General features: G+C 38.4%; 1 protein-coding gene across 1 annotated transcript; it reads left to right on the top strand.

The window, feature by feature from the left end:
* The first annotated feature begins 6418 nt into the window (after window positions 1-6418).
* On the top strand, window positions 6419-21283 carry LOC139710188 (ADP-ribosylation factor 1-like). The gene is made up of 5 exons (XM_071622119.1): window positions 6419-6576; window positions 13184-13361; window positions 14645-14755; window positions 16966-17090; window positions 21058-21283. The coding sequence occupies exons 2-5, from the start codon at window positions 13217-13219 to the stop codon at window positions 21217-21219; spliced, it is 543 nt and encodes a 180-aa protein (XP_071478220.1). The 5' UTR covers window positions 6419-6576; window positions 13184-13216; the 3' UTR covers window positions 21220-21283.
* Window positions 21284-24185: the final 2902 nt, after the last annotated feature.

The raw sequence follows: 24185 nt of genomic DNA, 5'->3' as shown, positions 1-24185 counted from the left end.
GGGAGCAACATTTACATATTCGATCCTCTCGTCTCGAGGAATATTTGCATAGGGGAGACCGGGTCTAGTTGTTACACGGGCAAGTTGTTACACTGTCATTTTCTCTATTATGATCAAAAGAGGGCGTTACAAAAGTAATATCAAATCAAAACGTATAAGCAACGATCTCTGCATGCAAAATCTGGCGTTGCCTGGACGCCACATGTAGAAGGTAGGTCCAAAAAACACTTTTTTACCTCTCCGAGTAAAATTTTGAAAAATTCGATTTTTCTTTATTACACCAAATCCATTCTTCTCCAGTAAGTGATGAGTATGTGGTTGAAAGAAGCGTGTTTTGGCTGTCTTTTGGTGAAAGTAGCAACACGCGATGTTTGATTGTTTATTGGCCACACGTGTGAAAAGTTTTTGAAAACGCACTGGGTCAAGTTGTTACAACTTGACCCGTCTGGAGAATCGAGTGGTGTAACAACTTACCCCAATGCACTTTCAATTGAATTTATGGTTATACACACACACATACACGCACACACACACACAAAAACACACACACACACACACACACCCACACACACCCAACACACTCATACACCCCAGCATAGGCTAACATGCACACCCAGACAGGTTAATATTAAGAATTACCTAACACGTCAGATCTGCATTACCCGATTTGAGTTGACTTTCTACGGTGTAACAAAGTACCCCATGTGCTGTAACAACTTACCCCAACATCGGGGAAAGTTGTTACAAAATTTTGTGTTTATTGATTACGTAATATCTTGTTTATATTATCTGGACTTCCAAAGTTTGTACTGTTTTTAATTAAAGGAGGAAATAAGGTATCCTCAAAGCAAAAATGAAGCCGATTCCTCTATTCGTTTTTTGTACAGACCTAAAAATGTGAAAATTGTAACAATTAGACCCGGTCTCCCCTACCTTCCAGTCACTATAGGGAGCTTATTATCTAAACATCGAAATCTACACAAAAAAAAAATCCTATCACATGGATTAAGGTGCAACAAATAATCTCCAAACACTAACTTTTGTTTATGAATATTCGATACACAATACATTGAGAATTCAAACTTGCTGGTGTGTATCATTCAACCTCTGCGACACAAATTTCTTCAACACAGCAAACTCCATATCTTGTGCTTGGTTATCCCAAATGTATGAAAATTCTAAACTATCAAAAATATACTTTTAATCTTCCCAAGCCATGGCAGGATGTAAGTACCAGTTTCAAAAAGAGAAAAATAAAACGAATACTAGTACATTATGCTTGCCAGTTTACCTTGCTTTCCATGAACTATCCTGGGTAGGCCCTCCTGGGGTATGGGCAAGCGCAACTAGCTACACTGGGAGCTGCATGCAGTAAGGGAGTCACCTCCCTGATGCAGCGGTGCAAGTGCTACAGGTACTAGTATTTGAAAGTTGAAAGTTGAAAGTTTATGTTACTCAGCAACCTATATTCTGGGTATCGGAGTCCAATGTAAAAACATATATCATAATAGTCTAATCATTAATTCAATAATATAGAGTTGCAAATAACTTAAAACAAAACAACGTAAAGTAAGAGTCGTATGAATTACGATAGTTATAAAGAAAAATGTACAGAAATGACACACAATATGGCTTGTAATGGAGGACAAAACACAAAGTTAAGAAAAATAATATGACAATAAGAGAGAAAGAGAGAGAGAGAGTCGGGGGGGGGGGGGGGTGGGAGGCAATGGGAGGAAGAGAGGCGAGGTGAAGAGTGAATTCGAAGGACAAAAAAATCGGGAGACAATTAAAGTACTTACACAAAGTAAAGGAAACCAAAGCCAAAGAGAAATGTGGATTAAGTGAAAGCAGTAACATTAGTAGAGCACATTGACAGTGAAAGTTTGAGGAAAATCGGACAATCGATGCAAAAGTTATGAATTGTTAAAGTTTTGGTGTTGGAACCACTGGATGAGAAGACTATAAATATCAGAGGTTTTGACGTCATGTGTGGACATACAACAAGATAATTTTTCATGAAAATTTCACATTCCATCAACTTGCATATAACATACTGACATGATGTTAAGGGTAACAAATATGCCCTGCTTTCTGAAAGCAGTATATAGTGACTATAGTCAAGTGCTCTTTCATTTTGCTAGAAAAGTGAATTTTGTTGGAATCCCCTTTATTTTCTTTATATTCTTGTCCACACAATGACGTCATAACCTCTAGTAGTCTCCTCATCCATGGTTCCAACACCACTATAAAACTTTTAAAATTCTCAACTTTTGCATCGATTGTCATAATATCAAATAATGTCAAAACTATGACAAAAATGTCATATTTCATCTGTATATTAATATAAAACGTGTCTCACCCCCCCAATATATAAAAAAAAGATTAATGTTAACTCTGGTATATCTTGGTATGGTAACATACTTTTACTTGTATTAGCTTATAAAAATAATTAAAAAAATTGTCCGAATGTCATATATAACATACATGAAAAATTGTGAGGGTATCACATCATCAACTAGGTCATTTCAAAGGAAATTGGTAGTCATGTAAAGATCATCCATTTTCAAGGGAATGTGGTTGGAATATCCATGTAAATAATTATTACGACCTTTGTATTCTCGTATGTATACGAGGTATGTATAAAGGAAATGTCTCTGTATATTTCCAATGCATGGAAAACAACTCCGCTGAAATCATAAAGTATATAAAATGTATATGTAATGAAAAGTGAGACGATAATCGAATCGCAAAATTTGAATGTATATAATCATGCTCCAATAAAACATCACCCTGAAAATCACATGGATTTGTTCATGTAGTTCCAAAATGATCATGCGTAGAACCCCTGTATATAACTGCAGGCCGCACATGTATATTATGAGTTATTTCTAGTCATAATTGCATTTAAAAGAGGATTTAGGGCAATATAAGGTTCAGCGATTAGTTTTTTTTTTCTGCAACTGATTATCTAAATTGCCCTGTACGTCAACGTAAATAAGCACTGATTGGTCAGTGTTTGATATTATAGTTGCAATATAATAATGATGATAATAATAATAATAATAATGATAATAATGATAAAATTAATAATAAAAATAACGATGATAATAATGATAGAAATTATAATAATGATAATGATAATGATAATAATAATAATAATGATGATAATAATAATGATAATAATAATAATATTAATAATGATAATAATAATAATAATAATAATTATCATTATTATCATTATTATAATAATAAGAGTGCAGGAATATCACTCCCTGATGGAAGAATACTACAGAGTTTGGAGGAAGGAGAGAATTACAAATACCTCGGAGTGTTGGAATCTGATGATGTCTCGAACAATGCGTCTGTGACGAAGGAGTGCTTCTCACGTGTAAAAAGTGTACCTAATCACACTTAAATGGCGGACACGTGATCACAGCTCTAAACACCTGGGCGGTAGCAGTTTTGAGATACACAGGAGGAGTGGTCGAATGGACGAAGGCGGAACTCTCTGCTATGGATCGGAAGACAAGAAAGATGCTCTCGATCTACCAAACCCACCAAATGAGTGCTGAGATGTCGACAGGTTGTACAGTTGAACCTCTCGTATCCGGACAAGTCGGGACCGGGGCTCATCCGGATAAGGGATTTGGCCGGATACGGGAGACTCAATGCTTTATACATGTACATATACATACACATGTACTGATGTAGCCCATTGTAGTACCACATGTAGTAATGTGTATACTGCAACCTTTTCATTGTTACACTCAGTAACAGACCCCAAAATAGAGGTTCGTGTTTGCAAGAATGAAATCATTTTCTTTTATAAATTCTTGGGATGATTTACCTAAATAATTATTAAGAAATGTATCAAGTATATGTAATTCATGTGTGTTTGTGTAGGAGTTCTCAAGGAGTTGGGAATCCCCCTTTCCTACCGTAATTATTAAAAAATAAAAAATCACGGTGAGATTGCGTCCGTATAATAGAGAGATCCGGATAAAGGGAGGCCGGATAAGGGAGGTTCAACTGTACTTGCCAAGGAAAGAAGGAGGCCGAGGGCTCGTGAGTGCATCAGATTGCGTCGAAATGGAGCAAATCAGCCTCAACAATGACATAAACAGCAGTGAGGAAAAACTCCTTCGAGCCGTTCGGGTTGAAAGTGGAAATAATGTAAACGTCATTGATCCACTTACTTTCAAAAGCCAGAAACGAACAGAAAGATCCGCAAAGTGGAGAGAAAAGCAGCTGCACGGGCAGTTTTGCAGAGAGACGGAGAACATCAGCAGTAATGACACATGGTTATGGCCTAAGAAAGGAGAACTGAAGAAGGAGACAGAAGGACTGATCATCGCTGCCCAAGAGCAAGCACTGTCAACAAATGCTCTGAAAGCCAAGATACAGAAGAGAGATGTGGATGCCGCATGCAGGATATGCCGAGAAAGAGACGAGACAGTGCAACATATCGTATGTGGCTGTAGTAAACTGGCGCAAAAAGAGTACAAAAGACGACATGACAAACTGGCGCAAGTCGTTCACTGGGAGCTTTGCAGAAAACATGAAATACCATTTGAGAGCAAATGGTATATGCACGAACCACAGAAAGTTTCTGAAAATGATCAAGTGAAAATCCTGTGGGATTTCGATGTTCAAACTGACAATGTCATCCAACACAGGCGTCCGGATATCATCGTCGTAGAAAGGGCTCGACAGATGTGCACAATCGTCGATGTCGCGGTACCGGGAGACAGTAGAGTAGCCGAGAAGGAGAAGGAAAAGATAGAGAAGTATACCAAGACCTTGCCAGAGAGCTTCGCCGCCTGTGGAATATGAGAACGAATTCAGGTGATCCCTATTGACGTTGGAGCACTCGGAACAACGCCAAAGCAGCTGCGACGGCACTTGGACGACGTTGGTGTGATGTGCCCGATCGAGTGCAAACGCTCCAAAAAGCAGCATTGCTAGGGACGGCACGAATCCTGAGAAAAGTACTGGAAGTCTAAGGTTCCAGGATGGAACTTGACGTGATATTAATCTCCAAGAGATATCTTGTGAAGATAGAGATAAAAATAATGATAAAATAATGGGGATATGATATAGCTTACTCGAGCTGGAGTGGAATCAATGATCTCTTGCACCACCGGACAGCATGAGGCTTCGATATAAAGGACAATCAATCAATCAATCAATCAATCAATCAATCAATCAATCAATCAATCAATCAATCAATCAGTCAATCAATCAATCAATCATCTTTTGCAATAAAACGAAGTCGATGCAAAATCCATCTATTTGAATATATGAAAGCTCTTTTTTTTCTCCTTTTCAGCATGTTGTTTTAGATACCCATCTTATATAATGTAGTATGGTTTTGTTGTTGTTAGTTTCCGTTGCCGTCACGCACAGAGACTTCGTTAAAAAGAATTACAAATAAAAAGACATGGGCCAGGATTATTGGTAAAGAATATCAATTGATCGCCCAGTAGGTATATAACCTACAAATGCCGATATAGCAGTGGTATTGAAGTAGTACATGGTAACAGCTGCTTTATGCATTGATAAGTATTCTTATTTCCACAGTCTTTTTTTTTTAAATTCAGTTAAAATGTGCAAAAAATTTAGACAAAATAAATTGAATAGAACTGAAAGGGATTGTATAGTTCAGGGCCCTGTTGCATAAAACCCTTACCGCTGGACTTACCTCTCCTTTCTAGCGGTAAGTCTTCAAATTAGCGGTAAATTTTAGAATCCTTGATGCTGATTGGCTGTGATGCCTAATTTTGACGGTAGTTACCATTGAAATTCAATGGTAAGTTTTATGCAACGGGCCCCTGGTTGAGATGAGAGAATTCAGATTTTCATCTTTTTTTATGAATGAGCAATTATAAAGAGCATCCAATCCTAAGAGGAATTCAAAATTTATTTGATGAAAACTGGTTTTGAAATGGCTGAGATACCCTGAAATAACGTGGTCCTGTACAAGTGTATCATAAAAGGTGGGTACCTAATTAGCATTGTTTTGTTTTTGGATATCTCAGCCATTTCAAAACCAATTGTCTTCAAATCAACTCGGATGCTCTGTCATATTTCATAAGAGGCTTCTCATATTAGAGAAACAAACAAACAAACAAACAAACAAAGAACCCCCTTCCCCCCCCCCCCCCAAAAAAAAAAAAAAAAAAAAAAAAAGAACACACACACACACACAAAAAACTGTACATTTCCGTGTGTGCGCAATGCGAACGTGATGAACAGTGGCATGATAACGGTGTGAGTCAAGCTCTGTGGTCAAGCTGTGCTTACCGCGTGCGCAGCGAGCGGTGTTGTGTGTGCAGTGGTATTGGTAGTATGCATGCATCATACCACGTACGTACGTACGCCAGTTGAGTGGGTATATGTGTACTGTGTGATGTGTGTAGAATACACGTCATAAGTTACAACGTTTTCCTCCCCACAATTGCACTGGAGGCCAACTACGGTTACTATTTTCCGTGTTTTCCGTGTATATTCCGGACATTTTCACTTCCAGTGAAGTGACCATAGACACCCCGGATATTCTCATCAATTTACTTTGTAAGTATATAAAGATAATTTTGAACAAAATGCCCTTACATGAGCCGGAAATTGTGATCATATCTTATCAAAATTTTATCTAGACTACAGTAAACTGTCTCATGCACGGTGTACAGATCAAATGGGGAAAGCTGTCAAAGTCATATCATATCAGATAGCATATCGAACCAGCACCAACTCAGATTACCTTCCAGTGCAAGTTAATTCCGCTGATAGTTTAGAAGATTATGCCTTTGTATTTCAGAAAGTTCGGGTACATTAGTGTTCATCTTGCATGCAATAGGTTCAGCCTAGCCTGTTCGCTGTGTTTTGACTGCTCAGTCATTACTAACACAGTTAGTCTAAACTCGGTTTCAAGTAACGACCGTTAGTTTCTAAGTTGATGCGGACCGCGACCGGAGCTATAAAAAAAAAAAAAAAATGAATTAAAAAAAAAAAAAAGCTAAAAAACCATGTGTACAAATGCAATGAATCTGTGTTAACTGTGTGTAAGTTAAAAGAAGTCGGTTGAGAAATGTGTGTGTGTACAAACTGCCTCTGCTCTGACTGTCTCTGTTGTATCAATGACTGTTTTTATGCACTCCTAAACTGTTAACAAGTTAGTGTTAGAAAATTTCTAACATTACATTTGTAGGCCCTACAGATGTAGTAGGAGTAGCAATTGCATTTCTCAAGCAACTTTTTGCAACATGCCATAAATACATCATTACATGTACATGTAAATTTACATATGTACTTGTACAATGTATATATACCGTACCTACATTGTATATATATTTGTGTATGTGTGTGTGTGTGTTTCTACACTGTCACTGTCACTGATTTTTTGAAATTTTGCCTCGGTTGGATCCTAACCACATCGCATTGCTTGGTGACCCCAACAGCAACACGTTCATGTCGGGGTCGCAGTGCAGGGCGACCCTATCACCTTTGTCTGCTTTGATGTAGACCCTACTTGATATGGTTGATATGGCTTGAATAGCAGCAACAATATTGTTAGGTGATCCGAGTATCCTCTCGGATCACCTTCTGTATCTGTACGGATTCTTTCTTCTTCTTCTTCTTCTTTCTTTATTTCTCCCCAAAAGTTGTGCAGAGGTTAGCTCAGAAAGTGCTATGCCTATCAAGTTCAAACTTATACCATGTATGTATCGTGTCCCAAAGACGGCAATCGAACTAAAATCAAAGTGATCAGGCGACCTTGACGTCACTATGACGTCATTATGTGAAAACACATTCTCAATCATATCTCATTAATGGAATGAAGTTTTTCAATGAAATTCACGTCACATTTATTTCAAGTTATGCGCATTCTACTCATATTCTCAAAATTTGCATTTTCTCTTGATACGTGCGCGTACGCGCGCGTTGAAATATTTGTATGCTCCAATCGAGCTCAAAATTTTTTTGCACACGTTTCAGACCATTTAGAGCATTTTTTGAAAAATTGAAAAAATCGGACGGACGCGTACGCGCGCGCGCATATACGCACGCACAGCTCATGTGCAATTGAAATTTCCAGTTTTTTCACTTTGATCGGATGTCTGAAATGTTAAGGAATATTTATACCAAGTTTCAAATCAATGCAACCCAATATGACGTCATACGGGCCCGTCAAAGTTGAAATTCTGCGCGCGCGTCAATGGCGATATACAGTGCAACTATGCCAAAAAACTGCTAATTTTAAATTCGATTTTACTCGTCAGGATGGACGGTGACCCCCCATTTTCTTTACATATTTTAAAACCTGATGAGTTGTACATGTCATTTCATGGGGTGGCAATGCTGACAAAATGATTAAAAGATAGCAAATTTCTTAATAAAGTAAAAAAAGTAAATTTTCAAAATGACGTCATCAAATTTCAAGTTCATTTGAGCGTATCTCACTAGTCCTTTGTCAATTTTCACCCAGATTTCAGTATGTTGTAGCTTATTTAATGTTCTTTCAAACATAAAATTACAAAATTTTGATTGAATAACGGTATCACCTCGTAAAAATGGATTGAAAGTAACCTTGTCAAATTTGACCAGTTTACGTGTTATCTCTATGGGAGTGCAGTTTTTCTGGAAATGAAAATTGACATGACTATCTTTATCGAGCACTAGCTCACTTACTCTTCGGTAAATTTCTCCCAGATTTTGATATGTTGTAGCTGAGACTTTACGCTACCGTGAGTGTGCCCTTCGTTTTTTCATACGATGTCGGGATCACGTCAAAAATTTTGGTTGAAATTCAGGCTTATCTTCGATGTATTGAGATATTTCTTTCTTTCTGCAACTTTCTTTGCAATAACTCAAGAAAAACACGCCCTATCACTTCTATATTTTGCACATGTTTAGTTCATGTCACGTACATTATTTCATAAAATAACAACTACTTGATCGGACACCATCTTGGGTATGTAAATTAGGGTCAAAGGTCATAAGTGTTTCATCCTGTATCTTAGTGAATACATGTCTTATCTTTCCCATATTTTGCAAACGCAAAGACCATGTTACAAGGATCATTTCACAAAATAACCACTTTTTACTCAGATGCCATCTTGTCTGTGCAAATTGAGGTCAAAGGTCATATGTACTTCTTTTTGTTTCTTCGTTATGACGTGTTATCTCTATGGGAGGGAATTTTTTTAAATGTGAAAATTGACATGATTGTCTTTATCGAGCACTAGCTCACATACCCTTCGGTGAATTTCTCCCAGATTTTAATATGTTGTAGCTGAGACTTTGCGCTATCGTTAAATTTCATTTTGTTATTTCATACGATGTCGGGATCACGATAAAAAACTTGGTTGAAATTAAAGCTTATCTTCTATGTATTGAGATATTTCTTTCTTTCTGCAACTTTCTTTGCAATAACTCAAGAAAAACACGCCCTATCACCCCCATATTCTGCACATGTTTAGTTCATGTCACGTACATTATTTCATAAAATAACAACTACTTGATCGGACAACATCTTGGGTATGTAAATTAGGGTCAAAGGTCATAAATGTTTCATCTTGTATCTTGGCGAATACCTGTCCTATCTTTCCCATATTTTGCACACGTATAGACGATGTCGCAAGAATCATTTCACAAAATAACCACTTTTTCCTCAGATGCCATCTTGGGAGTGTAAAGGTGGGTCAAAGGTCGTATGTATTTGTTGTTGTATCTTCGTTATCTAGTGTATACGGAATTTGGTACCAAAGATGGCAGATATGACTCCCTTTTCTAAACGAGAATTCAAACATCACACGGCCAACGTTTTTAACAACAGACGAAACCTGTATGGTCATGCCTATTGCGATCAGGACTCGAATCATTGATGAAAAAAAAAAATCGGATCACCTTAATTTGTCAGTAATGACAAATTACAATCTCTAGTTTGTATTTGTAACTGCGACCAGCCCGACCGTACATGAAGTAGAATATATGCTGATACGTATTGATACTCAATGTGTTCAACGGAGCTTCCCGGGGTTACTATCGGCAAGACCAGAGACCAAAATACTATTAGAAAGTCTATGAACAGGGTTTTGTACTATTATTTGTAGCCACACTTTTTTTTTTACTAGATGAAATACTGTGTGTGCTGACAATGGATTACCTGTACAATGATACATACATGTACAAACTGTATTGAGGAATTGATTTCCAGTATAATCTGATATCTGCTACATTTTTAGAGTCCAGTCAGAGATTTTATCTGAGCTTTTAAAGTTTCAGTCCTTGTGCACTTCGTATTGTCATACAGTTTATAAGTCGATCACTTCATCAAACTGCATGCAAGTCGTTGAGGCGCTGTAACTGGTTTAACAGTGCCTCGGATTTGAGGTTATTTGGATCCCGGTTGCTTAAAAGGGCAGGACTTCCACAGCACTGGATACCTTAGACCGATAAATCTGCCTAGCTTCTCTTTACTGTAAAAGTGGTTTCTTTCGCGGTGGTTTTATTTTCGCGCTTTGAGGTTGATCCGCGAATTTAACATACGCGAAAATGTTTTGACAAGTTGTGCGAAATTAACCACGCAAGGAAATGTTTTGAACTCGCCGCTTGTTACAAGGCTATAATTGCGCACATGCACACACGAAGATTCTGCGCATTGAGTGTATTGATGGTCAACACAAACACGGCGATGCCGCGCAATGTGGTGGAGGTACAAGCATGCACTTACTCGAGAGACGGGGTTTCAGGTAAGCCTGCATTTAGTTTTAATTTCTATTTAATAAATTAAAGAATAGTTGGATTATACAATGTAGTTTGGGTTTTCATGTGCAAAATAAAACATTTTTTGCCGACTGTGAATTCACAGATTTTGCCGACCGCGAATTTAAACACACGCGAAAAAGTCGGCACCGATGGAAATGCGAAAGTATCTGTACGCGAAAGAAACCACTTTTACAGTAAATGGCCTCTTGTTAACCCATTGAGGACGGTTTGATTTTGCTGCAAATCGCATTTCACATAGACACCTGCCCGAGTATACTTGGGACTTGTCCTCAACAGGTTAACTTTACGGTGAACAACAACAATTACACTGGTCTTCTTCTTTCAAACATGAAGACTCTTCTAGAAATTGCATGTCACAGGAGTAGGATGAGATGTGTATACACTTTGTACAAACTACACAGTGTATAAGGGTGCAAGTAAAAAAAAAAAAACACCATGGCTCTACATGTAGCCACAGTTGAACTACAGCCTTTCGTCAAATGAGGATGAAAGGCTTCGACCATGGGAGCTTACAGCTAAATACCATACTGTAGATGGGAGAGTACTCCAATGCCCTCACGCTGTACAAGAAGGAGTTTTGTTGTTGCTGGGTCCTGGACTGTGGTAGGAGGTATCCTTACAAGTGTGTGCCCTGCTCTTGATGATCTGGCAGATTATTTGGTAATGGGTGTCTCACAGTCAAATGGGACAAGCTGGCTATGGATCTTGTAGAAAATCACATGTCAAAGGTGTTATTGGGAGTGATGATGATGTTCATCCCAGCTCCTGGAGCATTGTTGATTCACTTGAAGTGTTGCGGTAACAATTAAGGTGTATCTGGCTGCCCTCCATTGTGTTGTATTCTGTTTGTTGATGAGATGATGGTTCCCATACAGAGAAGGCATTATTACCTCTGGACACCAAGGAAGGAGGTTTTGTTCCAACTGGGTTTTGGTCTTACAGTGCCAGTGATCTGTATACCTAGGCTTTGGCTTTAATTATTGAGCTTTTGGTGAACTTACTCTCAGATTCCTTCGTAGGAAGGCTAGGGAGTTGGTAGTCTTTTGGCAGACATTGTTGACATGTTTGTTCCAGTTTATGTGTGATGTTATGGCAAAGCCAAGGTACTTGGGTTGGTTGCTTCTACAGGAGTCAGGATGGAGTTGGTGAGCTTGTACTGATGCACACAATTCAGTTTTGCTTCCTAGTGACTACTGTATGATGACTTCACGCTTCTTGGTGTTCAGTTCCATCATCCCCATGCTGGTCCTTTCACAGAGCTTATTTAGATCTTGTAAGTTGTATATTTTGTTCAGCATCAGTATCAGACTGGATAGTCAGGTAGACAGTGGCGTCATCAGCAAACAGTAAAACCCTGGACTCGAGTTGGCAATCCAGGGGTTTAGTTGCCACACACGTTTTGATCTTAAAATGACTCATAGTGATATTTTGGATGACAAGATTGAATATTTCCAGGTGTTTCAGCTTCTCCACGATGCCATTTTGATGCAACGTTGGCCGTAAGGTAAGGGAATTATTGTAATAAACATTGCGGAGTGCACACAGAAATAATGAATACTGGTTGAAAATGCTCAATACTCATCATGTGTGAGAATTGCATGAATGCCTGGCAGAGGTGCACGTTCTGCTGAAAAGTTGAATTAGCCAGCAAACAAGATGAATTGTCACCATTTGGATATTTTTATCGCTTAGTGTGGGACGGGCGGTGTTTAGCAGTCCTACAGTACATTGCTGGAAACTCAGCTTGGGACGGAACACCAAGTGAAACATGCGTTTGGTCAGAATCAAACTCAAAGTTACGCTTTGTATGTTAATTCATCCAAGTTACTTTTGATTTTTGAGCATTTCCACAGTAAAAGGGTACATTTCAGGGATGTTGCTTTTATTTATTTTTTCTGTTTCAAGAAATGTGCATTACCTCCAGTACAATACAAAATATGCTCTACCATCTTTTGGAATACTTTAGTGAGAGATGTTTAATTTTGCCCCCATATTGCTTCAAAGCTGTGCTGCAATCTGTTAGGATTTTTGCTAATATGTCTTTTTTTTTTAATGTATGCAATGCTGGACAAACATGTATCACTTTGTACTAAGCATAAATGCAGAATGCTCACTGGAACTTTGTTGTTTTTCAGCTGAGTGGCCTACATGTACATTGTAACATTGATCAGAAGAGATGATATCAGCTCTAAAATTCTTTTGAACATTGTGTTTATAGCAATTGTAGATGTAGTGCGTAACGATGACAAAAATGCAATCAGTTTTGTTGGTCCATTTTGCGTACTATTTGGAAGAATAATGTGTTATACAGTATGTAGAGGCATACCAGATTTCTAGTTTGTTGAATAGCACACTTCTACATAATGCTGTACTCTTTGTTTCTCCAATACAGATATCACATACGCAGTTGTCCAACAGCAGAAACATGGGTGCACTTTTCAGTGCGATTAAAGGGATGATTGGTAAGAAGGAGGTCAGAATATTGATGGTCGGGCTGGATGCTGCAGGCAAGACCACCATTCTCTACAAGCTCAAGCTTGGAGAAATTGTCACGACCATTCCAACAATTGGTGAGTCCACTTTTGTTTGAAAGACATACTGTACATGTATATTCTATATTAAACCAGAAACTTTAGCAACGTGAAACTTTTGCGAATTACAGAGTGTACCACTGACATTCAATGCAATTGCGTGCAAATTTGCATAAACCACCTTCGTGAATACATCTGTAGAATGATTCTATAAATGAAATAATTTTGTTCTTGAACTCGCAGTATGTAGGCCCTACTGTACATACTGTACTGTACTGTACACACTTGTACAGCATACAGTTGTATAATGTACAGATTGTAGAACTAGATTTGAAATAAAATACTGACAAATGGGTGATCCCATATATCCGGAAATACATTTTTTGAGCCCTGACTCAATTCACATGGCCAAGATCGAATCAGGTCATGAAGTCGGTATTTCAAGAAATGATTCCTGTAACATGGTCACATGGTCCATGTACACTACAATGTACATTAATGCATTTTAATCAATGACCCTACCACTCTCTAGGGAATGCACATCGTGATTGCACTCTGTACATATGTTTTTAATGACTTTTCACTCTTCCTTCTTATAAAAGATGAGCAGTACATGTACATGTAGTTACATTTGTACTGGTACAGACATACAGCTATGCCGGTATGTGCAAATGCATATTGCCCCCAAATCAATGAAATAAAAATCAAAAGTACTCTACTCAACTTTTTCATGTCTTTAAAAATCTGATAAAGAACTATGATTATACTTGAAGATCGTACACGTACCTTAATTATCACTTTCATTTGTCAAAAATGGTCGGAAATTCTGAAATTGGCTTTCAAGTTAGAGTGCCGAACTTTTCAGATACATGTACGTGTACACTGTACATTCACAATATACTGTTCGCGAACACGTGTACAGTGTACATGTTTGCATGTTGTACACACTGTATTTCTGGATGGGATTCACTCTAAATTGTTTGATATACTTTATCATTAGGTACAATTTCATTTCATTAAACAAGCAAAATATAATCTGAAATTACCTGTATGTTAGCATTCAAAATGAATCTTCAGATTACTCATAACAACAGTGGCATTGAACTCTGATCATGAAAGGCATAAATGTACCAATGGATATTCTCTTGTGCGTCCATAGGGAACTGACAGCTGTTTGAGATTATAGCCAGTCAGAACTCGCATCTCTTGAACCTCCTTGCATTAAAAGTACTGAAAGAGGTACAAGTTGTGCTTGCTTTACTTGCTTGGATGTCATGCAGTGTTTGATTTGAAAATTATGTTGTTGTTTTTTTTTTCAACAGGTTTCAACGTGGAGACGGTGGAATACAAAAACATCAGCTTCACAGTGTGGGATGTTGGAGGGCAGGACAAGATTCGTCCGCTTTGGCGCCACTACTACCAGAACACACAAGGTGCGTGACAACCTGTACAGTAGATAGCGACTTGAATTCTCGGTAATGGAGTCATACTTGAATTGAAGAGATGCTTTCCTTTCAACCTCTATCTACTACTACGTACAAATTTGTATGTGGTACAGCTGTATGTTTCTGTTTATCGTGCATCATGAAGGTGGCCAAAAGTTACATGGAATGATACAAATATTTGATTATCGTCTGAATATTAACCGAACACTTTGTGGTTGCAGGGGAACTCAGCATAAGATTGAAATTTTTGTTGGTAATAATGCCAAAAACAGCAACAAAAGCTTGCCACTTTATGACCAGAAAAAAGTGCTTTTGTGGTAGTACAGCCGTGTTATGGTTTTGTTATTGGCACCTGACTTGCTTTGAGTTTATCTGTAACAGCAAAGCTTTGTTAGACACTTGGTTGGCACTTTAGCTCAAGCATTCTTTGTGTGTGTGTGTGTGTGTGTGTGTGTGTGTGTACAGTTGTACACTACATGTGTGTTCAAGTTTGGTGGGTTAACAGAAAATGACAAATGCACTTTCCACTACATGTATGCATACACATATCGTCGCTGGGGTGACAAGACCTTGTATCTCAAATTTTGGTGAAAATGACTTTTTTTTTTTTGGATTTAATGGTCAGATAATCAGTTAAGTGAAGTCCTGTCCAATCCTAGCTGACTTATCCCAAACATGAAGCCACCATGGCATGTCAAAGGAAAGGCTATCCCATTTGAATAGTGCTTATAGCTGCTGTGTTTTTTTGCTCTCCTGAACATTTGACATTTTGTAGATGCAAGGTCTTGTCACCCCAGCAATGATATGGTAGTCAAGTAAAATGCTACGAGCTGGTGTTTGAGTAGTCCAGATACTGGACGATTTTAATCGTCCGCATTCCCCACACTTACACACACATACACATGCATGCACCCACACAATGCGCCCAACCGCTGACTGCGACACTCCACCAATTGGTACTCCCGAAAAAAAATGTATTCAGGAGGGGTGACCTTGTGTACTACAGTGTACATTGTATACAGACACCATCAACGTACGTACGCGGGTACGCTGCATACGAATACAGTCCAGGAAGTGGACTAGTGTTTGAGTAACAGAGGATATTTGACAGTGGTAAAAAAAAAAAGCAAAAAGCAAAAACAATAGGTAACGGGACATGAAACTCAGTACTGAGAAGAGTTAGGTGATATTCGGGGGGATGGATGGGATGATGAGATATCAATTGGGCTTGATTGCCACCTACATACTGTACATACTGTGTGAAAAGGGGATAGTCAGAAATCAAGGCAGTAATGTCGAAAATTATGCTGTTATCAGGCTAAAAGCAATCACACCATACATACATATGTACGCCTCGATTTTGACTCTCGTTTCCACAACCAAGAAAGTGACATACGGACCAGAAGTAATATATCAAAATATATATTTGCGTAGAATTAAGTTCAAGACAGACACACTTTTGGCACATTTGGACAAATGGTTTTTGAGATTATGCAAAACAAAGAGAAATTGCTTGTACTACACTGTATATAATTGTATGTGCATGTGGTAGTATCATAGCTACACAGTATGTAATACAAGCTCAGCGACTGTGTACTCTTAAATAGCAAGAGGTCGTGAACACGAACAAATGAAAAATGATACTAATGTGTTTTAGGGATCATCTTGATCTTAAAATAGGCCTTTGAAAAATGAACTTAGACCTTCATTTGCGTAACCAAATGACTACAATATATTACCTTATCTTGCCAGTATGTAGATGAATTGGTCATGCTCTACGAGCCCACAAATTTTACAGCAGTTGGAGCAATGTGAGTACCTGAGATACAGAACAAAGGGAAATAGTGTGTTTGTCCTTGTGGGTGTGTATCCCTGCGAAAATGATTTCTATACGAATGAAACTAAAGTTTAGCTGAAATACAACGAAAAAGAAAGAACAAAATAATGAGAGCAAATTTATCCTGCTGGGCTGAAATGATGGCCCTTGGTTCAAAGGAAGAGTTCTTAACCACTCATCCACACTTTTGCATGGACTAGACTTTAATATGGAACTCAAGCTGATTGTTAAAAGAATAAAAAATCACTTCACCATGTAAGTATTCCTTTAGAAAATGTGTTTAATTTTCCTCAAATTTCATTAATGTGATTCTTTTTGTTTTTTCATTTTTTTGTAAATACAATCCATCTCCTTTCTGCAGGTCTCATATTTGTAGTTGACAGCAACGACAGAGAGCGCATCACCGAAGCCAAAGAGGAATTGCACAGAATGCTGAGTGAGGATGAACTGAGAGAGGCTGCCGTGCTAGTAATGGCCAACAAGCAGGTAATGATGATGATCTGGGAGCATCCCGTTTCCAGGGGCGGATCCGGGAATTCCGTAAAAGGGGGGGGGGGGGGGGGGCTTTTGCAAAATTAAAGGGGGGTGTGCACACCTCACCCCCCCCCCCCCAACTTTGTTAATTTTTATTTCTTGTGTTTTTAACAAACAATAAAGGGGGACACTAGGTGCGCCCCCACCTGGATCCGTCACTGGTTTCACATTCTAAAGTGCGCTACGCTGTGGCAGGGCTGTGGGGAAGGCCCTCCCCCCCCCCCCCCCCCCATTCCACATATTAAAACAGAGTACCCTTGAAGGACCACTGGGGGACCAAAAATTGGCAAGACGCCCTCAACAGTGTCTCCAAGACCAGTGGCTGACCGGGGTTTGAAGTTGACAAAGCTTCGGAGGGGCACACATTGTTCACAAACAATACTGTGCTCCTCCAGTGCTTTGTCTACTGGAAAACACAATATTTTTGCAGCATGAAATTTTCGCAAATTGGAGCTGACGGCCTTTTTCATGGCATGCCTCTAACATAGTGTAGACAAGAACTTTCACGTGCATTTTAATTTTGCGAATCTTGGCTCTTGCGAAATTCGTGAAGTTAAAATGCACGCGAACATTCCTCGTTTTACAGTTCTCCAAACCTCTGTCCGCCACTTGAAGACCAGATGAAAATATCGTCTTTGTGGAATTGCTAAAAGAAAAAAAATCCCTTGAAACATCATTGACGGACCAAAAGGTAGTTTTCCAGCAATTTCTCGGAGATCTCTGTGGGACCTTGAAGATGGCCAAATGTTCACTGGGAGACCAAGAAGACTATTGAGAGATCACTGAAAGATAATTTGATATACTCCCTTAAAAAGGAAATCCAGTCCAAATTTAAGTTAGTCTGATAAAAAAGAGTGAAATCTTACGAGTTCTACAGTAAAAATTTGACTGAAATTGGATGAAAAATAAGGAAGTTATAACATTTTGAAGTTTCACTATTTTGGGGGGAAACAACTCTTGAATAGTCAATATGAATATGCAAATGGAAAGTGAGCATGTCATTCCCTCACAAGTTACCATATGTGACTCTGCACCTCAAAACAAACAAAAAGTCGCCAGACATGAATTTTTAGTTAAGACCATATTCTGAAAGAGCAGATTTTAAACTTTAAAATGATGCATAACTCAAATCAAATGAACTCTCCTAACCTATCTAAACATTGGGAAGAAAGCACAAACTCATGAAAAGTGTGAAGTGAGAAAAGAGGCTCTGAAGTACAGTGTCTATTCAAGCGCTTAATCTTTACCAAACCGTGCTGGCTGTGCAATGAATGGGACAAAAAACAGGAAGTAAACCACCAGAGTAACAACAATGAAGGGATTATCAAATTAGACCAAAATTAAGCATGCCTCATTAACACATTCTGTCCATAATTAATGCCAACTTTCAAAGCAGTAGCACTATCCTTTCAAAAGTTATTAGAGTTGAAAGTGAAGAATGTGGACAAGGTTTTTCAGAAATGAAAAAGGGATTCTAAAGACACACTTAATCACACTATTCTACCAAAAATGTTCGAGATAAACTGCTAAAAAACACACTTTCCTGCCCGTTTTATGATACCAAATTTTAGCATAATGTTAAAGAAGACCCGCTCTTCAGAAAATATGAAAAAGTCAAGTTCGACTAGGTTGACCCATTTAACTTATTTTCAGTCCTCACGCAAAATCAGTGTGTGCGACTTTATGTTCGTTTTGAGGTGCACGGTCACATATAGTTTGTACATAAAATTGTGAAAGTTCCGGTTTTTCAATCAAACACAATTATGCCCGAGGCTCAAATCCTCGTATATCTAACTGATCACTATTCTGAAGTTATTCAACCAGGTTATTCAACCAGGAATAACATCATCTTTCAGACTTCATTGACAGAAACATTGAATTTTCATCATATTTTTGTACAGGATCAATGGAAAATTGTAAGGGTATGACATGGTTAGCTCACTCATTTGCAAAGTCATATCCACTGTACAAGAACTGTTTTGCAGAATAACTTCCTTATTTTTCATCTGATTTCAGTCAAGTTTCTACTATTGAACTTGCAAGATTTTACTCTCGATCAAGATTTTACTCTTTTTTTTTTTGTCATGAAAATGGGATATAATGTATTACCAGTCAGTGATTATTTGATGAAAGATGTTGGCCATGGGGTCAAACGGCAAGGGTCAAACTTCAAGTGAAAATGCTCAAATTCCCGAATACTTGCCCTCTGAACAATTTTGCCATCCAGATGAAGTTTAGCTGAAAGATTACTGATATGTACTCAGACACAGGCCCTTCTGATGTGATATGATATTGGGAAAAAAATATATATATATTGCTATACTTACTACTCAAAATTTTCCCAACCAATACATAATGTTATGTGAGAAAGTGTACAAGTTTTCAGGACACTATATGTATATATATATATATAAGTATATATATATTATATATATAGTGCATGAGGCTGAATGCACTATAACAATATAAGCACCGACAAATTCTGAATTTGCCCCGAAGGCCAGTTATATTCAATGAGGCCGCAGGCCGAATTGAATATAATTGCCTGAGGGCAAATTCAGAATTTGGAGGTGCTTGGTACTTGTTATAGTGCAATAAGATGTCATGCACTATGTGATATATAAAATAGCATACATACCCAGGCAAGATAAGCCTAACATTTTGTTAGATCATTTCTAACAGTTGCACGTGTCTACACAAGCAATAATACCAGTTTCTTTGAACCTGTGTAGACAAAATCCTGAAGATCCAAATTCAACTATAGTCCGAGTCTAACGCTAGGGTCTACGTGGTTATATCTAACGTTTTCTAGGCCCTACGATAGGTTAGGTCTAGGGCCCTAGGGGTCCTGGCCTAACGTTTTTATACTAACACTTGTTAGATCTACGTACTGTACGTCACTTACGAGCGACAGAGTTAGTTAACACTTGACCCTACAATAGGTCAACTAACAACAGTAACACGTTAGACGCCCTACTTACTGCACTGTGGGTCCAGGACCAGGACTAGATGATGTTTTGTAGGATTAGGGATCTACTGGATTTAAACACAAGGTTCGTGCCAGGCCCCATTGCTGCACATGCGGATTCCGAGAGTGTGTTGTGAATGTCGTAGTAAAGTTCATAGCGTAGCGTGATCAAAGAGCGCTTAGCGTATACTGTACACACCACACGCTCCCCATTTCCACGGCGCACTTCCACGTAGAATGTACGGAGAAAGCGGCACAAATCTTGGGTTGACTTGCTCAGTAATATCCGTCAGATTGATTCCTTTTTCAGAACAGTAGGAGTCCAAAATTCGTAGGGCGTATTTGATGGCATCCTTTGTGTCCTTATTGTCTAAGATACTGTTTATATAGATCAGTCTCTCTAAAAGTAGCGAACCTGTTCATTTCAGCTTCCATGTTTAAATCTACCGCTGAAAGTCTAGTCCCATCACACAGAAGTTGCTGGCATAGCCAGCCTGCGAGAATTGAGAATAACGATAATATCGAGCAAAATATATCGCGGTTGTGGCGCAATCGCGTTGATAAGGTGCGGGATTCAAGTACTCGATGATTAAAATGAGGGAGCAAAAACCGATATCAAATCGATAGTGGGTTATCGTTTGCAATCGTTATATTTTGCGTGCACTATAATTTTTGTCGTGCACTGCCGGCCTGTATCATAAGTATGTATGCTATTTTATATATATATATATATATATATATATATATATATATATACAGTTGTATATTCATATTATATATATATATATATGTATAATTATACTATATATATATTTATACATATATTTATGTTTATACATGTATTTATATATATATTATATAAATGTATATATATATATATTATATATATAGATGCACTGTATATATTTATACATATATTAATTATATACACTGTATATATCTCCTTTGCAGGATCTTCCCAATGCGTGCTCAGTTCAGGATGTGACAGACAAACTCGGCCTGTCATCCCTGAGGGGTCGGAAGTGGTACATCCAGTCCACCTGCGCCACGTCTGGAGATGGTCTCTACGAGGGATTGGACTGGCTCTCCAACACGCTCAAGAACATCAAATGATGTTGCTGGCCAGTGGAACCCCCAAGTCTCTGATACGTTGTACCCCTTCACAACCCCTCCCCAATACTTTCCCCCCCCCCCCCCCCCCCCCCCCCGCCCCCCCATTTGCCTGTCCTTTTGCAGATGTGACGTAGCAGAGTGATGCACGTCTCAGTCTTTTTTCTTTTTATACCTTTGAGAGAGAGAGAGGGGGACATAGATATGCTATATATCGAGATGAAATGTTCCTTTTTTCTAATCTTACGAAGCATTAATGTACAGCCCACCTTTTCCCATCTCAAAGTCGAACAAAGATCTGACGACACTATATCAATTTTGTTTTTGCTCAACTGCGAACCAACCATGCCTGTGCATATTTTTCATATTTTTTGAGGGGTTGATATTTAGTTTTTTTATGTTCTTGTTTTTGTTTGTCTTTTGAAATATTTCATCAGTTGTCTGCTGTCAATGCGTTTTTTTTTTTTGCTTCGTATCAATTTCATTCCACTGTATTATTTTGAAATGGTATCTGTACCAATTGACCAACTTCTTTGTGGCATCTTTTTGTGCAAATTGAGTTAGATATGTTCACTGTTATTCTCATACAAGTAGATTAACATTTGTGTGAGAGGTCAGTTGTTTTACACTATCATAAAGCAGAGACACAGGAAAGTTAAATACCACACACACACACACACATGCAAATGTTATTGTATGTGTACGTGCAAAACTGAAGAAGCAAACACTACTACAGCAGTGACATACTCGTGGACATTGTATGGTGCTCTGTACAAGGTTGCTGTGTGCTGTGAGTCTCATAATTGCTGGCTGTTAGAATAAATCACATGTATTTAACTTACACATTGAAGAGATTAACTACTTCTGTGAGTGCTAGGAAGACAATAGGTCCTCTAGTGTTGCTAATGTCAGCACATGCCATTTTTTTTTTTTTTTTTTTTTTTAAAGTGCTACCTATACATGTACTATCATCCCACATGTGTACATCAGCATTAGTTTACATGCATGTCTTTTTGAAATGACAAAGACTTTGTTTTTTGTTTTTGTATCTCTATCTACCCATCTATCTGTCTGTCTTTCGGTCTGTCTGTCTGTCTGTCTATCTGTCTGTCTGTCTATCTATCTGTCTATCTGTATGTTTGTCTGTCTGTGTATCTATCTGTCTGTCTGTCTGTCTGTCTGCCAGGCATACCTTCTGTACAGTTCTGGCACATCTTGCTCTTGATGTGTACAAGTGCTTGAGCTCTGCTACAGACACTGGGTATCCCAGGCATTAAAAAACGAGTTTGTTGCGATAGATCCAATGATGTTATCACAATAGGCTTTGCCTGTATTTTTCTTCAGAAGGTGAAGCTCTATAGTCTTGTGACTAGTATCACACACACAAAACACTTCTGCTTTTTCTCTCTTTAAAAAAAAAATTATCTTTATAAACTCACCAGAAGGAAAAAAACTCACAAAGTAAAGCGAGCATGCAAGCAGCTGTCACTGATTTTTAAGCCTTCCATATTGCTCGCTATATTGAGCCACAAATTGACATATCGTCACATGATATCTGTGAATCAAGTATTTAAAGTCACGTCAGCTGTAGGTGGCAGCTTTGCTCTCTTTTAATGGGAGTGTACGTCTCTCCCTAGTTCCCCTACGCTGGCCTAAACTGTTAGAAATAATGGCATGTAATGGTGACTGTGATGAAAATGACTATGGTCGTAGGGAAGGTAAAAATTTGCAATTGCTCTTGATTGCAGATGTAATATGAGTCATATTTCATATTTCTGTCATGTAAGAAGCTCTCTCCATTTTCTTTCTCTCTTAGTCATCTCTTTCTCTCCCTGTCACGTAGTCACGTCACACTCTTTTGCTTTCAATCTGAGAATACACAGTTCCACTTGAGCGCCGTGCTGTTTTGGCTGCATTACTGTTATAAAAATCGTCAAATCGAGAGAGGCAAACGTGTTGTGGTTTTGAAAGCTGTTGTACACAGTGCGTCAGAGTTTGGGAATACCTGGGCCCTGTTTCGTAAAGCTGTTTGTAAACTTACCATGACTTATGAGCCACTGGTGATCAGTTCTTGTGCTGAATTATTGAAATTCTGATTAAGTATAGCATATCACAAGTGATCACCAGTCGCTCGTAAGTTGTTCATAACTTTACGAACAGCTTTATGTAACACCCTCCTGGCCTCAGCGTTCTCCACCCATACCCTTCAAGAGTACAATGCAAGCACTTTTCCCTTGATTACGTACTTGATCCTTGTACAAAGTAATGAGCGGGAAAAGTTCACTCCCCCCCCCCCCCCTCTTTCATTCCATGATAGCAGTTCAGTATTTAACCCATTGAGGACAAGGTAAATTTGCTTTAACACACATATCCCATAGACACCTGCCTGAGAATACTCGGGACTATAGTCTTCAAGGGGTTAAGTATGTAATGGGGTTGTGAGCCTAATTGCATGTTGCCAGTATTTTTGAAACTGCAGAAAGAAACGCCTCTCTGTGTATTGGACACAGGAATAGCTTGAATAGATTTTGAAAACATTCCCCTTCCCCCCCCCCCCCAAAAAAAAAAAATCATATTAAAAAAGGGAAAGCCTTTGTATTCTAGGAATTATGTGAAGAACTCAATCTTTTTCTCCCTCGCCACCTTTCATTTTTGTGTTTTTTAATTATTGTGGCGAGACTAATTACAGATTGAGAAATCCATAGAGTTTTTAGGAGAGTCTTTTTTTTTTTCTTTTCTTGGCTGCTCCTTGTGTAACACGACGATAAGGTATATTCTCAAAGTTTTGTGATTGTAAGCCTACCGTTGCAGGAATATGAGAGATGTTGCAGCCACTTTACCATGTGTTTTTTGATGGGAATGTTGTATTGAAAATTTGTGTATGATAGGAATTTGCGTATACAGCATTTTAAAGTGTACTCGTTTAAGGAATTGGACTCTGTAGTGTATCGCTGTGGAAATGTATTAAC

Source organism: Diadema antillarum, unplaced genomic scaffold, assembly GCF_040938485.1.
Source record: "Diadema antillarum isolate AM-2024a unplaced genomic scaffold, OU_Dant_1.0 seq00001506_RagTag, whole genome shotgun sequence".
Classification (NCBI taxonomy): Eukaryota; Metazoa; Echinodermata; class Echinoidea; order Diadematoida; family Diadematidae; genus Diadema; species Diadema antillarum.
The sequence above is the reverse complement of the archived record's forward strand: the minus strand, read 5'-3'. Positions and strand labels throughout refer to the sequence as shown.